General features: G+C 41.7%; 1 protein-coding gene across 2 annotated transcripts in view; it reads left to right on the top strand.

Annotated features, from left to right (window-relative positions):
• TBXAS1 (thromboxane A synthase 1) overlaps positions 1–17394 on the top strand; it is a 244347-nt gene that overhangs the window by 9633 nt on the left and 217320 nt on the right. The window contains exon 2 of one of the 2 annotated variants that reach the window (XM_026119805.2): positions 3390–3588. In XM_026119805.2, the coding sequence (XP_025975590.1) occupies positions 3491–3588 (98 nt within the window). In that variant the 5' untranslated portion in view covers positions 3390–3490. Of the gene's footprint in view, positions 1–3389; positions 3589–11549; positions 11652–17394 lie in introns of those variants that run through there. The other variant, XM_064513928.1, reaches the window with a different exon arrangement.

Raw genomic sequence — 17394 nt, 5'->3', positions numbered from 1 at the left:
CATGGTTAGCCTAGCTGGTTAGTCATTAGTTTACATCTCTGTGAAATGCATGAGACTATTTTCCATTTGAAATGCTTTGAAAACTTAGGTCAAAAGCCTTAACAAAAATTAGGCCTACTGAGAAGTTCTGTAATACTTCTTTTATTTTTTTTTTAATTCACTAAGTTCTGTATTTCATGTCCTAAAGACACTTGTGCGTGTCAAGCATTGCTGAGGCTCGCTGCCTCGCTTGTATTCATTTTGAAGTTGAAATGCATTGTTTTGGAAGTGCATCTGCAAAAATTATTCTTGGAGTTACATCAAGCAAGGCTTTAAGGCATGAATGCTTCCTGGAAAACCTGGACTGTGTGGATGTTGGGGGTTTCTTTTCTTTTCATTTGAGGAACACTTCAACTTCTCATACTTAAAATGCAATAATGTACTTCCCTTTTTAACATTTTCTGCTGCAAACATGTGCAGAGAAGCTGAATCTTCTGCTGTTTAGGATCGAATGGCTTCTGCATTGTGGGCCTGCCTTTTGCTGGGGAGTGCCGAGACTGCAGTTACAGCAGTGCTGGGGGATGAGGGGTGTGATGGGATATGAGACCCTGAGCACAGATTTGTGTAGAACAAGGTGGAGATCTGTGGATTCACCCTGCTGCCGAAGGGGAGAGCCCAGATGGCACCACACTGAGGAGCTGCGAAGCCTGGTAGATGCAACCTGGAGAGAAGCCGTACAAGGGCAAGCACAGCTAGTGCCGCTGACTCACAGCGGTCTGCCTGGAACAGGCTCTCTCCCACTTCTGCTTGCCTTCGGCTTCCTCCGGCATGTGGCTAGTGAGGACTTTATACCTGACTTCATAGCGGTTTGATATCCTTATCGTCATCAGCCTGACCAGCATGTCTGCACAAAAAGAATGATGAGGTTGATGGAAAATATCTGTACTATTAACTAGTTAATAAGGGTGGTATTTCTCATGCAAATGAGCTCTAAAGAAAGAGGGAACACTGGAGGTAGGACTGGTAAATAGCCTATCTTTATTGCTGTCTCCTTCCCTGACCCCTACCTACCCCTGTCCCCAAATGTATTTTCCCCCCAGAAGGTATCACATAGATTTCTGAGACAGTGTGTCTTCAGGGAACTGAAGGACTTTGTGATGATAAATACAAGCGTGTAGGCTTGTTGTGAGGCATGTTCCAGGTGGGTTTTAGAATTAATGCTGTGTGCCGCCCTTCTTCGTGGTTGGAGATGCCAAGAAAAAACCCTTTAGCAAGAAACAGGTGCTGCGGTTTAAAAAACAAAACAAAACGAAAACCCCAACATCAACAACCAGAAATGATTTGTTCTTGTTGGGAACATACTTGATTATGTGTTTGCTTCCAAACTGGATGCTGATGTGAAAGCCTACTTCCCTTCGTAATGCGTGTGTTTAAGAAGTGTTCATCCCACCTACCTCCCAGTGTGCCTGGGAAAAGGCTCCAGTGTACTTCTAAAATTAAGCAAGGTCTGTAGCTGACTCTCTGTTTGCTGATCTTAATAGGAGTTTTTTTGAGGAGTTTTTAATGCACATGGAATACTTGTTTGGGGTTTTGGGGGACTTTTGTTTGTTTGTTTTTTTCCTTACAGTCGCACAGGATCAGTTCCTGCTTGGGACTGGCTTGTGCCCACTGATCAATCCCTTGCGTCTCTGCCCTTGAATCTTACTGCAGTTGTTCTTGGAGAGCTTAGCAGCAGCAGCAGACTGGCAGAGCTGTTATTGACCCAGAATAGCAATAGCATTGTTAATGCAATAAGCAAGGTTTTCTGGGAACTACTGTGCTTTTCTGTGCAGCTGATGAGCTGGTTAACACCTTTTACTTATTCTGCAAGGATCTGGGGCTGGAAGGGAATTAATGCTGTTGTGAAGCGCAGAGAACCAAAATAGCAGCGATTCAGTTAGAAGAGAGCCAAATCTTCTTAAAATTAAACTCCATTGTGTTAGAGATTTTACTTTTTTGATACCTATATTATTAACTTCTCTGATAAGAGCAGGAAATGTAATACAGTGATATTGGAGAAGCCTTGCACGTTAAATCTAAGCTATTATCTCAGGGGCTTGTATGAAAAGAAACCACTCTTCATCTGGTGTGTTATGGGAATCAGATGTGCAGAATGCCTGTTTCTCAAGGTTACCATATAATTCACAAAACAAGTTTTCTGGGTAGTTTCGATTTTCTTAACTTTCAAATAGGTTGTATGGAATATGTGGGAAGGGTGTGGTACGTATGTGGGTGTTTCTAGTTTCAGTAATAACAAAAGATACTGGATGGTTCCTGGGAATTTTATCGTGGGGAAGGGTGTTTACTTGCAAGTTGCTCCTGCTCATGTTGTAATCCTGAAGATTTTCCAATACTAGCATTTAATAACTTTATATGCAACAAGTTGATGGTCTTCTATCACAGAAGTGCTCCAAGGTTTGCTTTCTGGGGGACCCCTCTAATTGGACTGCATCAGATGCTTGAAACAGGACTGAGGCTTGCAGGCAGAAAAATATGGAAGAAACCTGAGGAATTTGTATGCTATGGGCAGCCCATTTCCTGAACTGCAGTCAAAGCTTGGGTGTTCCTGTGCAGATTGTTTGAGGGAGTGTGACAGCTTGACTGTGCCATAGTGCAGAAATAGTCAGTGTGGCTATATTAAAGTGGTCCTTGATATTGGAAATACTTTGGCTACCCCTGCATTGTATCTCCAGAGGGGCACTGCACTGAGCCAGTAAATTTTGCTCAGTACTCCTGAACCTGACATGATATAGCCAAACAATCCTGTTTGCGTGAATTAAGAGTCGTGACTGATGCTGACTTACAGATCCTGGTGTCACAGTTAGGTTTTACTGCCCTTTATTTTTTCTTTCTGTATATGTTTTCTGGTAGTGACATTAGGTGAGTTTTCCCCTAATCCCTTCTTTTAGTTGGGCTAATTTAAAATTGACTTTGTCCTATTCTTTAGAGTATAATCGGTTTGGAAATTAACTGCTAATGAAGTTTTCTATTGCAGAAATGCTCTATTTTTGTTATTTCACAGAATGTCAGCATTTGTACACCAAGGCATTACTGAGGGTCTTTTTATTTTCTTCTTCCATGATCTGTACTGTGGTCAGGCTCTTTTCCCCTCTTTTTTTCCCACATTTTTCCCCAGTCTCCCACACGTGCATCTCAAAACCTATTGGACAGCACTGATGTCTCAAGCAATGGCTATGTAAATATTTACTGACATGACAGTCAACAACAGAGGGGGGAAAATTGCTACATCCTACCACTCAGGAAGCCTTCAAGTTCTCTCTCTAAGCGTACAGTCGATGAGAACAGGAAAGGTTTGCAGTTTGTACTTGACTTGATGTGTTTTTGCTCTCTTGGTTCCTGTTTCATTGCAGATGTCATTCATGTAGCTGTGGAAGGCTTTATCAGCTCTTGAGAAGACTTTCCCCTGCGCACACACTCAAACCACTCAAGGCTGGAACTGTAGTGAAGGAAAATGGAGCTTGGAGATCTTCTGGCGTTTGCTTCCACAGAAATGAATAGCACAACTGTCACCCTGGCTTTGCTAGTGGTCTTTCTGGTTCTACTGTATTGGTAAGTGTATTCATGATAATACGGGATGTATGTCATGTGCAACCTGCTGAAGTTCCTCAAACATCTATACAGTTGTTTTATTCTTAAGATGAAGCAGGAAGATATTTGGGTAAAAGGGATATGGGAGGGAGTTGGTTTGGATGCAGAGGTTGAGATAAATGCTTACTAAAAAGTCATGTTGCTTTTTAGAGACTTCTCTCCTTGAAATATTTTCTCTGAAGTGCTTTACCAACCAACTATTAATAAAAATTGTCTTCAGAATCTAAGAACTTATTAATGTTGGTTTCCTACTAATTTCTGTAGGCTACAGGAATATTGGTGCCGGTCAGAAAGAAACGAAGTACTTGTTGCAGAGTCTTGCTGGACCTCTTTCTGTACTGTGCTGCGCATTTGTCTCTTGCCAGGTTCCTCAGCTTAAGTTTACAGACACTTTAACTGTTGCTTGAGTTTCCTCTCTTGTTCTTCCCACATTGAGTACTGGGTACAAATCAGAATGACAGCAGCCCTAATAGTAAACCACGGCAGGCATTGCAATGAAGTGTGCTGAAATGGAAAAAAAATCTTCATCCAGATAATTTATTTCAGAAATTAAAGTAGCTGAACTGGGAATGCTTTTCTGACTGCGTTTTTACTGCAATACCTCTTCAAATCCTGCTTACCAGTCAACCACTTTTTTTTAAAAATTGTATTTGTTTGTGTACTGGAGGAAAAAAAAGATTTGGGGACAGTGGTAGAAAAAACACCTGTGAAGAAAAACCAAAGCTGAGCTATAAGAAAACAGTGATCGAACCATGAGTTTATCAGTCATTGTAGTAGTATAAAAGAGGGATCACTTCTGCACGTGTTTCTTGATTCTTTAGAGCTTTGTTCAGTCTCCTTGTCAGTCAAGAGAGAGTCTAGAGAGATTTAAGAGTCAAGTTAGGCCCATGTTGGATGTGCATTGCCATATCAAGTACGTTGGTGACCCTGCTCTTTTTTAATTAGATCTGCCTAAACCTCTGGCTGAAATTATCACCAAGGTGGAAGTTCCACTGACTTTGAGCTATCCTTGGAAAAAGACCAGCAACACTAGATCTGTCAATAAATCCATGCTGGCCTATGGATCTCTGTAAGCTTAAAGTGAGAGGGAGGGAAAGGCAGTCCCAGAGTTCAGAAATGTGGCATGTGGGCTGGTGAGCTCCTGACGGCTGAAGGACTGCTGTAAAAGCTTGATGCTTCCACTTAATAAAAAGTCAAAACGTACTCAGGTCTCTGAAGACACAGAGCTGCTGTGTATATGTACTGTATGTTCTGGTATGTGCTTTTCTAGAGCCTCATTTTTAGTTAAAATTAAAAGAAGGTTGTTCCTCCTGTTGAAGTGAAGAAGCCCTGATATAAACAGGCCTAACTTTAATAGCAGTATGAAGTCAAAGTTAAGCCGGGTTCCTGACTGTGGATACTCAACTGCTGAATTGAGTGCTTACCATATAAGCTTCAAAAAGTGTGATTTAGAGTTTCTCAGCACCTTAGAAGTGAGTTGGGAAATTACTTTTCAGTAGAGAGAAACCATTCAGTGTTTCTCATTGCCTAGCTAAAGATGAGTGTTTTGTGAAGTTGTTGTGTAAAGAAAGCTGGAGTTTTACAAGTGAAAGAGGTTTTGTACTCTTACATGCTTAGTGGCTATTACTACAGTCACAGTAGTCATATTAGTATAACTGCTGCTGTTGATGTGCAGATACAAGTTGATTTTAGGATAGCTTGTTAAAGACACAGATGCCTGTAGGCCACTGTTCCAATGACAGCCTGGTGTTGTTTCTTAAACTTGCAATAAACATGTTAGACAACGTCTCTGGGATGCTGGTAGGTTTGCCTAGTGGACTAAGCTATTCAGATTCACTTATTTCAGTGTAATGCAGAGACTAAATCTGTAAGGTTAATGGCTTGAAGCACATCTGCTGCAAAAAGTGTGGTTGTTGCTGTTTTTTATAAGGGTTTTTATAGCACAGCTCTGTGTTTAAACAGATGAACAAAACTCAGTGCGCATACACAGACAACCTCCTTCATTCATGGCTCAAACAGTGGGTGCAAGGAGTTATTTAAACAGTACATAAAAGGTTGCTAATAGACATGCAGGTCCCTAATTCGAGAGAATGTGTTTTGCTGCAATCGTGTTGCATACCCCACTGTGCACCTCTTCTAAGAGTTAGAAAACACAAGCATTATGTATGGCAGGGGTAGTAATAAAGCAATAACTGCTCAAGTTCCTTGGATGCTGCCATGATAAGCCTTTTTCTCATTTTTTAATAACTTCTGAACTCTTATTTTCTCAAGCTTTATTTCTGCCATCTTCTGAGAAAGACAGTTGTAGGGAAAGAAAGGAATGAATATTTGCTGTTAAAATTTAGATGTGGTAGTGGCATACGTTCGATCAAGATCAGGGTCATATTGTGTCAACTTGTGTGAGTACAAAGAATTGGCAGTTCATTTTATAATCTAAAACTTGGAATCTAAACAAAAGGCAGTGGCAGTTAGAGAGAAGAGTCAGTAGGTCTAATGCACACTAGAATAGTAACATGGTGATGGCAACTGTCATGTTGACCTATTTCCTTAGCATGATCTTTGTGGATGGGGATACTCTGTGGTTTAAATGACCCCCCTTCAGTTACTGCCCATCGACTAAGCCTCAGTAGCTGTTAGTGTGTGTATTGTAAGGGCAGCTGTGATTTATCACAGTTCGACTGACAGGTGGTATCTTGCTAAGTTGTGATAAGACCAATCTCTTTGCATTTCTGGGTAAGGTGAGGTCATATGAAACAGGGAGAGAAGTGAGGGTTGATTGGGAAGGAGAAGAAAGGCGAGGCTGTAGCTGCATAAAAATAAACCTCTAAAGAAGTTACAGGTCTTAAGAGGAAACTTGGATGATTTGGTCATTCTTTAGGCTGTTATTTATGGCACAATGAAGTTAGATAATTTTTTTAATAACAAAGCCTCTAATAGCACACCTCTCATTTCTCATGTATCGTCATCAATGTAAAATGAGGGTGTATTTGTAGTTTATTGTGTCAATTTTAAGTCAGGAGAAAATTCGGTGACTATAATCCCTTAATGTTTTTGTCCTTCACAAGCAACCCACATGGCCTTAAGTAAGCTAGCTATAGGGAAAGGCAATACCTTTAAAGTCAGCTGATTTAGTGGGGGGAGTAGAGAGAACAGAGGAGCTTTTGGGTACACAGTCTCTTCAGATCTGAAACAAGAAGAGCACATCTGAAGTTGCTTTTTTCATAAACTGTTAATTTAACTAATGTGCTTAAGCGTGATGTTTGTTATTCTCCAGATCTGAAGAAAGACTTGGTTGTCCTTTCTACTTGTTGTCAGTAGGTCAAAAAAAAGTCTCTTCCTGCCACCCTCATGTTGTGGATTCTTATATGGATGTTGCTATACCATTACTATTGTGATAGACAATGAAATTGTTATTACTTTACCCACGAAAAGGCATAATCCAGCTTAGTACATGAAGTCCAGTAATAACCAGTGGCACAACACTGAGCACTCTTGAAAAATATCTTGTCATTGTTTTTTTCCCCCTCTGTGGCTTCTGCTAGTCAAACTAATTATCAGAATAGTTGTTCTCAAGAGCACTTTCTTCCTCAGTTCCACAGACCGCTGTCTCTATTCACTTAAACTCAGTGAATCTCAGTTTCTTTCAGGTGTGAAATAAAAATAAATACTATTTTAAGGGAGGAATATGAGGTTTAGCATTTACAGTGATGTTCTCTAGCAAAAAATACAGTAGTATGGCAGTGCAAAGCGTTGTTCATTTTCATCTCAAACATATGCCGAGTTGGGTCTCCCTGGCTTGGTTGTAGCTGAAAACATTGTTTTGTGTCTTTCTTTTTGCTGTCTAGGAAGATGTTTGATAAAATGAAAGCAGGAGTTTATCTTGCTTTAAAGTTTAATGTACCATAAGGTTAGCATTATGAAGAAGCTGTCACAGCATTCCGATACCTGTGTTCAAACTGGATCATCAACCCCTTGTCTAAACAAACCCGGGTTTTTTTAGACACTTGGGGGTTGGATGGGAGGTGTTTGTTTATGTTTGTAAGATGTGTGTCTAATTGCATGCTTTCAAACATAGTAAAATATATACTAGTGGCATATAAAATGAATCAGAAAGATACCATTTTTACATTAAAGCAATTTTAATGATGATTTGTATTGCAGCAGTGTGTAGACATTGAAAGATCCAGGTCCCACTGGATCTAGGTATGGTCTATGCGTTATGTAACAAGTCAACACTGACCCAAAGCATTTGCAGTCTTTAATTGAGAAGAATGAAAATTAAAACAACTTCTTAAAAATGTTCCTCTGGTCTTAAGCCTAGATGTTTGCATACAGTTAGAGACAGAGGAGATACTTATGCACTGGGGACAATGTGTGTTAGAATTCATCAGTTGATACAACATCTGTACAAGACTGCTTTAGAATTTAAAATTTTAGGACAGCTAGTATTGTGTATAGATGATTTCAATACTATTGCTTGTTTTGCGTTACTTAAATATATGGTTTTGGGAAGGGCTATGAAAGAAAAATGAAGTTCACAGATACCTGTCTCTAGATAAAATTTCATTCTGGTTTTGTAGAACCTTGCTGTTTGGGCCTCAGTGAAGCAAATGTGAGATCAAATACATCTCAGATCTTTTTCTCCAGCTAGATGCCACCTAAAAATAGACCTTGGACCATTTCCTGCTTTTAAAAATGTTGGTGTTTACAAGAGTTGTTTGAGTGTGGGGCTCTAGGCCTATGATCCGCATGCAGGTATAGGGTGAGCAGCTTATTCTCTCTGGCACATTCAGATAACGCTTCCCGCCAGAGCCAATGTTAGGCAGTACAAAACTTGCATCATCTCTTAAAGGAGCACCAACTGTGTGTGGGATATGCATGAGCTTTTCCAGCTCTTGCTGCTGCTATCAAAGAAGGCTCTAGGTCCACCATGACTGGAAACAGAGGCATGGGTACGGAGCACCAGCATGCATACCTAATGATATCTTGCTTTGCTCTCATACAAGGTTCAGTGAGTGAAGAAGTTCAGAAAGGTATCCTCATCTTCAGCTGCTAAAGCCTGCTTGTTTTACCAGCAGGCAGAAAGCACAGCTCCCTCAAAGGTGCTCAGGGACTGCTCTTCGTGTACTGCAGGTTGGCCCAGGCTGTCCTTTCACCAGCTCTCCCTGCTGAACTCTCCTCAGTTTTGCACGTCACTCCTACAGTGGTGGCTGACCTCAGATTTGGGCTTAAGATTATGGTCCCTAAAGAGTCTTTCCTTATTACAGCTTGGCAGTTGCTCAGTTTGCAGTGTGCCCCCTACCAGGTTTACTGGGGCAGGGGGCAGGGAAGGGGTTTTTTTGTTGTTGTTGGGTTTTTTTTAAATGTTCTGTTAACCCCTGGCTGTTTTTTCCTAAAATGGCCATTATGTCAGTGGAAGTGATTGTTTCCCTCCCCTTTATTCAAATAGCCCATTATGGAAGTTAGAAGGATCTGACTCAACAGGAAATGTCAGCAAGCTGCTGTTGATGACAAGAAAATCACCGATCCCAAATTCTCTTTGTCACCGATCCCAAATTCTCTTTGTCACACAGCTTTACATCAAGCAAATCTGGAATTCCCACTGATATGTTAAACATAATTTGATCCCACAGCTAAGCAATATAGGGCCTCCTCTTTGAGCTAAATCAGGCATCTCTAGGTGAGCTAGATGAAGCCAAGCCTGAGAAGCAGCAGAGTAAACTACTGAATTATAATTTGGAAAAGTGCCATACAAGGAATGGCTGAATACATTTTTTTCATCAGAAAACAAGGTAATTTTGATCATCCAGAATGAGGTTCACTCAGTACCTTGATTATGCTGCTTTTCAGTAAACAAAGTGCTCTGTTTTGTGGGAGAGGCAGAGCCAAGTTTTCCAGCTTTGCTTTTGCAGCTTCAGAGTAAAGTTATTTGGGGTGTCCTCAGAGGCTAAATTATGACACCTCTGTTATCTTGATAAATGTAGCTCAGCCTCTAGTGCTGTGTGGCTTTAGTTTTGCTTGTTTGCACCTCTTAGTAGAATTCAGAGGCCAATTACAATGTTTAGGTTTTTTGAAGTTAGAGATTACATGGCCAGCAGTGTTTATTTGAAGGCCTTGAAGTGCTGGTTGGTTTTTTGCTTTTGTAAAGGTGTATTTCTACCCTAACAACTCTGGATAAATAGGTCGACACTCATTCCTTACTTGCTCATTCCTTATTGACTTGGTTTTTCCTTAAACCCTCTCCTTTATTCCCTCCCTCTCAATAAAAGCATGCAGTACAACTTGATTTTAGTGCAGGGACATTATAGTGTTAGTGGTATGTTAAGGTAACCCTACAGGGATAGGTTAGCATCCTTTCATGAAACTTATGTACTTCACATGCTGTCTGGCTTTGTCTCCAGATCTTGAATCCAATGGAGCATAATCCATGAACGCTGCCAAGCTGGTTAATGCTCACAGACGCCACCAGGCCAGCAGGAGCCAGGCGCAGCCCTGCAGCAATCCCGTTGCTGCTTTCTGTTCTTGCTGGGCTTGGATGGGCTGGGTCTGGCTCGAGAGTGCGGAGGCAGTGCGGAGGAGCTAGCGAGGAGGGAGGATTGCTCTAGCCTCTCCTCCAGGCAGCTTCTGCCTAGGAGGTATCTGTGGAGCTTTATTCAGCTGTGCCCCTGCCTTGGGGCAGGTTGCTTTCTTTGTCTTGGGGATGTTCAGGCACCTCATCTAATATTGGGTGCTCTGAATTGCCTTCTAGGAGCACCTGCCTCTATCTGCTGACTATATTAGGAACATAACACACAGCCCTTGGTGCATTAGATTGAACTGAAATGAAATGATGAAAGGCAGCCATGTAAACGCCCTCCTTGGAGAGATGGCTCTGCCTACTTGAGCAGTGGGGCACTTCATCTCATTGTACAGGGGCTGTATCTTGCTATGTCTGTACACTTAATTGCCAGGCTCAAAGGGGCCTCTCAGGACAGCTGTAATTCCTCCAGACAGAGCCACAAATCCTCCACTCCCCTGAACCCCAGGGGAGTGAATTGGCAAATCCTGTGACTGCCCTGCCTTGGGGTGAGTCGTTTTGCATCCTTATGGGCTCCAAGGGGCATGGACTTGTCACTTGAAATCTTTCAGATAGTGGCCTAAGTTTCCTGCCAGCCTGGCTGTGCTGATTTTTAAATGGAAAGCTAAATCAATGGGCAGTTTTGACAGGTTAGACTTCCTCTGTGCTGAAAAGTAACCCTCCATGTCCCTGCTTCTCTCCTCTCCTTAAACACTGCTCTCCTCATTAAAACAAAGTTGCCTGTATTCTTCCTCACTCCTCTTCACCCTCACAGCAAGCTTCAAAATAACAATGTTTTGTGTGTTTTGCCCTGGTTGCTAAGTCACAGTTAATGTATTTGACTGCCATGTCTTCCTCTTCTATGGAAAAGTTTTGTACAGTATTTGATGGAGCCATCTGAAAACTTATTTTAAAATAAAATATTGACTTATTATGGAGAAATTATGTCTTAGTTGCCACTCTAGTGTCTTTGTCAGTTCCTCTGGACATACATGAAACCTCTAGATGGAATTTTCTGTTATCTCCCTAGGTTTGTTTTTGGCTCTTTTTCCCATTGAAAACAAAGTCTGCTGTTCCATGAACTCAGTAGTGAATGCTAACTGCTGAGAAACAGCCAGCAGAAAGAGCTCAAAGTATCTTCTGGTCTGGGTCTGCTGGAAATGCATTTGTGTCACTTTTACAGGAAAAGAGTGGATGAGCTTGCAAAAATGGCATGTTTAATGCCTGACTCTTCCCATGCTTCTTTGTGTCATTGTTTACACTGGTGCCAGTTCCTTTTAGATCTACTTGCTTATATCACATGTGCTTCCTATGGGTGGAGTGACTGCGCAGGGCAATAGGGAACTGAGGGTTTTAATGCAGGGGCCACCTAGCATATGGGAGACTGTCCATATCCTTTCACTGTGATAGTTTCTTCCCTGGCTGGTCCCGTCTTCTGTAGGTCTGCAGAACCTGTGGGATTGTCCGGGTGAGTTTGTCAAGGATGCAATAAACTGGGAAAATAGAAACTATTAGATTGGTTTGGTGTTTGTTCTTGAATAGGAAAAGAAGCTGGATGCCTAGGAAGGAGTAACAGCAATGGCTAGAGAAGGACTAGGAATAATGGGTGGGAATAAAAGGCTATGACTCTACAGGAACTTGAGAAAGGGGCTGTTAGGGATGAGGCAAAGTATGTTTGGGAAGTTGAGGCTGGAGGCAAGAAGCTGAGCTGAGGTGTAAGTTGGGAGTAGGAGAGCATAGAGCAGTGGCTGTATGCTTGTGCCGACAGAGGGAAGTCTGCTTCCTGGGAAGTCTGCTTCCTGGGAAAGAATGGTTCCTTTCAGCTGATATAAACCCGAGATATTTGTTGGAAGTTGCAGGGGGAGTATAGGAAGGATGAAAGGCAGTGGACGTCAGAGGAGATGGGTGATCGGTTAACTGATCAAGCTCATGCTGGGTGAATATTCTTGGATGAGACTTATTGGCAGAGTTTTGAACCTGTAACCCTAAGTGTTCTCTTAAGTTATTCAGTAGCAATAAATCTGATGTAATCTGTTCATGTGTGTTTGTGGCTTCTCATCCAAAAAGCTCCTAAGAGCTTTTATGTAAACACTCTCTCAGTAGAGCTATAACAAGATGAAGAGGTCATGGAGACATGTGGTTTGAAATGTGGGAAAGGCATGAAATACAGCCACCCTGGGAGAGGAAGGAACAGCAGAAGGAACTTATGCACATTGCGTACTAGGATGAGGATCAGAGGCTGAGACAAGAAATGGTGATCAAGACTGCGGTGGCCTTGCTCCAACTCTTAAAATATCAATGCAGTTTGTTTGCTTGCTGAAGACTTTAATTAATCTCAATTTGAACATTTTTCCTGAAAGATTCACTATGGGTTGAGATACAGCAAACTTCTCCAAGAGATAGGCCTAGGAATAGGTTTTGTGATAGGAAAAGTGAAAATCTGTACTTCTTGTATAAGGGTAGACATCAACGAGTAAGGCACTGATGTTCTGGATTGTTGTGCATCTCTGTGAAAGTTATGATGCATTGTACCTGGTGAGGGATTCTGGGTTGCCCAAACATTTCTTCAGTGAGACAGTCAGACCGGAGCTTTGGCTGCGAGGTAACAGAGCTCTGAGGAGAGCAAACACCTGTTGGTGATTCCAGAAATATTTCAGATCTAGTCTGTAATTAATTAGGTGGGGCTATCCTGGAGTGATGTTCAGCAGCCTTTATTTTTAGATATGTTTTTTTTTAATATAGAAATAATTTCTGATTTCTTTGAATGATAATGACTCATGACTTTTGCTTAATATAAATGGAAGTGGTATGAACTTGAATACAAAAGCAACTGTCTGGTGCTCTCCTTGGAAATATAGCCCTGCCATTGAAGGAAAGAGAAGATCAGTTCTTGGGTGTAAGACACGGAGGAGTGAGGAGGCCTCCTTGGAGCAGGGTTACAGAAGGATCTTGGAGTATTTTTGTAAGTATGAGATGATCAAAGGACCTTAAGCATCTGTACCTTCATGGGCTGTAAATCACGTGAGGACTGGTATATTTACAATGTAAGGATGTTCATCCTGCCAGGACTCAGACTGGGATTTGAGACTTGGGATTTGAAGAGTGTGTCCACTGACCTGCCTCCTCAGCTTTGGTAGAAGCAAACTAATAACAAGCATTGTAAGGAGGCCCTCACTTCCATGATAGCCGGTGACTCAGTTCCTCTTCCAGGTCTTGACTGTATCACTTGACTGTATCTTGACTGTATCTTGACAGACATTTTCCTATTTAATTTTTGACGTTTCTAGGGATTTTGTACACTAAAGCCTTTTCTCCCTCCTTCTCTTCTTATTTACGTTCCTGAGTGAGAGCATAGCCAAGCAGTGAACTCAGTGCCATGGAAGCATTTTATATTTTGAGCAGAGATAAAAATCTCATTCCTTCTATAAACAAAACAAATCAACAGATGATGCCCAAGAGAACCATTTCTCTATAGCCATTTTCCTCCAGCTGCTTTCTATTCTGTGCAGCTTGCAATGCACCATATGAAATACGTGTGTGCTTTTCTGTGTGTGCATAACACAGGTTTCCTCCAGATAGTGGCAGCTCCATCATAAAAAAACCACACACACACACACACACACTTTTTTCTTTTTTTTTTTTTTTTACAATCCTGTAATAATAAGATTACTAATAGAGTTGAGATGTTTGGTTATTTAATAGTGTAGTTTAACGATGCAAGAGAGGACATGCTGGAGGAACTCTGCAGTTGCAGACACTGCGTCTTCACTCTGAATGGGTTTGGATTATTGTATGTGGGAGGATGAGGGGCAAAAATAATCTAAGTGAATTTAAGTACATCATAAAAATGAGAGAACAGGGAACAGCCAGAACAGCTGTTGGCAATGCGCTGCACGTGCGGGTTGCTGTGCTGGTGGGGAGTTCTCCCTGGGGACCAGGGCAGAACTGTGGCCGGCACGCATCTGCCGTGGGCTGCAGGACCTCGCCTGGTGAGAGGCAGAAGTGGCCCCTTCGTCCTGCTGCAAGCCCTTGGGGATGGCTCCTCTTGCCTTCCTACTTTCATTTGGGCATGTCAAACGGTTCAGGGACTGGGGTGAATGGCCACAAGGCATGGTAGGGAAGGGGGAGCCCCGGTAATACTGCATGGAGGAGTCAGGCATGGGAAAAAGCAGATGGTGTGGATGAGGAGCCTGTGGAGATCGTGCCTGGTGAGCTCCTGCATGTGGTTCTACTGCAGGTCAGCCCTGGAGATGGGGCACTTGCAGGCATCTCTTACCTTGGCAGCATCTTTCTGCTCACCCCCCTCTTGAGAGATGGCTTTCTGTACAGGATGAGGGGGCTACACCTGACGTTCTCGCACCGGGGCCTCGGGGAGTGGTGCATGTACTTGCAGGGCAGGGAAAGTCATGAAGGCTTGATAGTTACTAGCTTAATGGACTGGTTTTTTGCTATGATTGTCAGTGGCCTTTGAGACCCAGAGGAACTTGGAGCTAGCAGCAGGAGGGAGCAGGAAGGCAACAGAATTTGGGGACACCTCTTCTGGTTTTCTTGATAGAACATGATTTAGAATGTGAGGAAAATACCTTCCCCTGGTGCAGTTATTGGTGGTAGTTATTTACATATATAAATATGTAAGCAGTTACTGGGAACAAACAGCTTCTAAAAAAGAGGCAGAACATAACTGCTCTGATCCTCAGATCACTCCAAGTCCCGAAAGCAGCCCCCTTACTCCATCTCCAGCCAAATGACTTCTGGCAGCCAAGGAAATAACCTTGGGTAAAACCAATAGAACTTTTATAACAGAGATGTTAGCCATTGACCCTGCACGTGTTTTATGACATCACCTCACTGTGGACTTGTATATCTTCATTCTGTGGTTGATATGTTGTTCTGTGTTTTTAAAAAACTGCAGCCCATGTACAGAATTGCAGTATCTATTACTATGAAGCCCAGGCTGTGGATTCATATTTACCTGCACTGGATTTCTGCACTGCTGGACCATTCTGTAACGCAGATCTGATCTGGACCAGGGTGGGCACACATGATGATTTTATTAAATGAGTTGAAGTGCCAGACAAGGAATTTTTGCCATTTTTTGCTACACCGAATGTGAGACAATAGATGATACCTGATCTGGTTTAAAGTTCACTTTTCCATATTATTTTAAAAAATTGAGTTAACAGAGCTTGTTTATCCTGGATCCACACTTTGGATGGTGTGGCTGAGACAGTTTTGATCTGATGCTTGTATCCCTGAAACTGGATTTACTGTATCATTAAAACAGGGCCTCAAACTTGCTTGAGAACTCAGAGTTTCAGTTGAAATTTTTTGTGCAATTGCCCTAGTAATATGAGGGAGAAGCGACAAAAGGTCGGTTGAAATTCCACTGACTGCTAAGTGTAAATGAATCAATTTCTTAAGTCTTATATTTGCAAAGGAGTTTCCCAAGATTGGTTTGTGGGTCTCAGCATTCAGGCCTATAGCATCTCTGTGGTTTGAATTCAGCTTTTTGAGGAGATGAAAAGTAGGTATAATGACAAAGCTGGTTTCCAAAGACTTTTCTTCAAAGAAGGAAAATATTCTAGGTGCTCAGGTTTCTTTCTTTCTTTTTTTTTTGGGGGGGGGGAGGAAATTTTGGCCTTAAATGGGGTGGTTAACACTCAGAAATATTGTCCCAGCTGTTGTTGGCAATGGCAGGTTGTTTTTCTTGGTGACTTTTATTTTGTCAGGTTATAGAGCTGACTGTAAAATTTAAAAATGTTTTAGTAAACTTTACATGGAGAAACTTGCATCATTTATCATCCAAGAAATCCTGGACTTTTAAATACCCCTCATAAAGTGGTTTATCTGAAAAAATCTGAACCTGTGGGAACAAACTAATTCTCGGTGTAATCCCTTTAAATTCAGAGGCTGAATTTGGCTTGCGTTGTTTAGATTGGTGGTAATGCAGACTTCTTTTTTTTCTTTCCTTTCCTTTCCTTTTCTTTTCCTTACTTACCTGAGAAAAGTTAGAAAGCATTCTCTTCCCATCTCTCCACTTTGACATGGATCTTTTTCTGGCTAAAAGTGTTGTTAAACATAATATTGATACAGTAAAAGAGCAACCCACACAGAAACCCAGGCTGCACCATAAATCTCTCTCTCTGAAGTTGCTTGCACTGGTTATGTAAATAAAAGAAAATTGATGCTGTTTGCAGAATTGTGATGATACTGGGGAAATTGCTCTTACATGATAGAAATTGTGTATGTGTGCCCATCTACCTGTCCACCCACCCAATTCTTCCTCATTTGGTTGCTCCCTAGCAAGCCTGTGTACCACAGAACCATTAACTTGGGCTGAAAAGCTCCATTCTCAAGGTTTCTGGCTGGATCATTTCAATGGCTGTTTTGTCTTTTCCTTGATTGGCAAGGACCTTTTGACTGAAAAACATATTGCCCAGTTTGGGGGGAATTACTGTACTTAATTAGACACTAATGACTTTCAGTTGCATGTGGTCGTTTTTGGTTCCCATTCTAAACAGCTGATAAGGATACAGTGCACTGTCTGAGAGAAGTTTCAGCCCCCATGGTCATTGATCCCCAAGGATGCAGCTGATCATCTGTGCTTTGTATCTGTAAACTGCATTGCATTTGTAAATAGCTCATGGCCAAAATCATTATCAATGTGTTAATTTAAAGATCAGTCAGCATTTCAGGGGCTGGGCAGTTTTGAGAGCTTTCTCTGAGCAAGTTGGAGGCTTTGTCTTGTGGGCTGTGAGCAAATTGTTACAAAACACAAGAGAGTTGGTAGGAGTTTGTGGAATCGTAATTAATTGACAATGGTTTTTCAAAACCCACATTTTCCAATTTAAAATAAGCTGTTAAAATAATTTAGAACAGTGTTATGATAGTCCCCTGACACACGTGGGTAGCTTTGGGTTAAACATATAAATAATGCTGAAAGGACTATATTTAGTTCCAGACTGATCCAAGGACACCTGAGAAATTGAAGGTCAAATAAAAAAACGAAAGAAAATTATAGCCCTCCTTGTTCTGTTCTGCAGCACGCTGCTTGGCAGCCGTGAAGGTTCAATATTTAGGAATTTGTCACATACAACTATTTATGATTTGTACTTTAAATAAAGCAAGTAAGCACAAAGTGTGTATTTTTACTGACAGAAGGGCATCATCACTGAGTACCGTCACACTGAACCTGGACAGGAGTGTCCGAG

This window comes from Dromaius novaehollandiae, chromosome 1 (assembly GCF_036370855.1).
Source record: "Dromaius novaehollandiae isolate bDroNov1 chromosome 1, bDroNov1.hap1, whole genome shotgun sequence".
Lineage (NCBI taxonomy): Eukaryota > Metazoa > Chordata > Aves > Casuariiformes > Dromaiidae > Dromaius > Dromaius novaehollandiae.
Note: the sequence above shows the minus strand (reverse complement) of the source record. Positions and strands in the feature narration are given on the sequence as shown.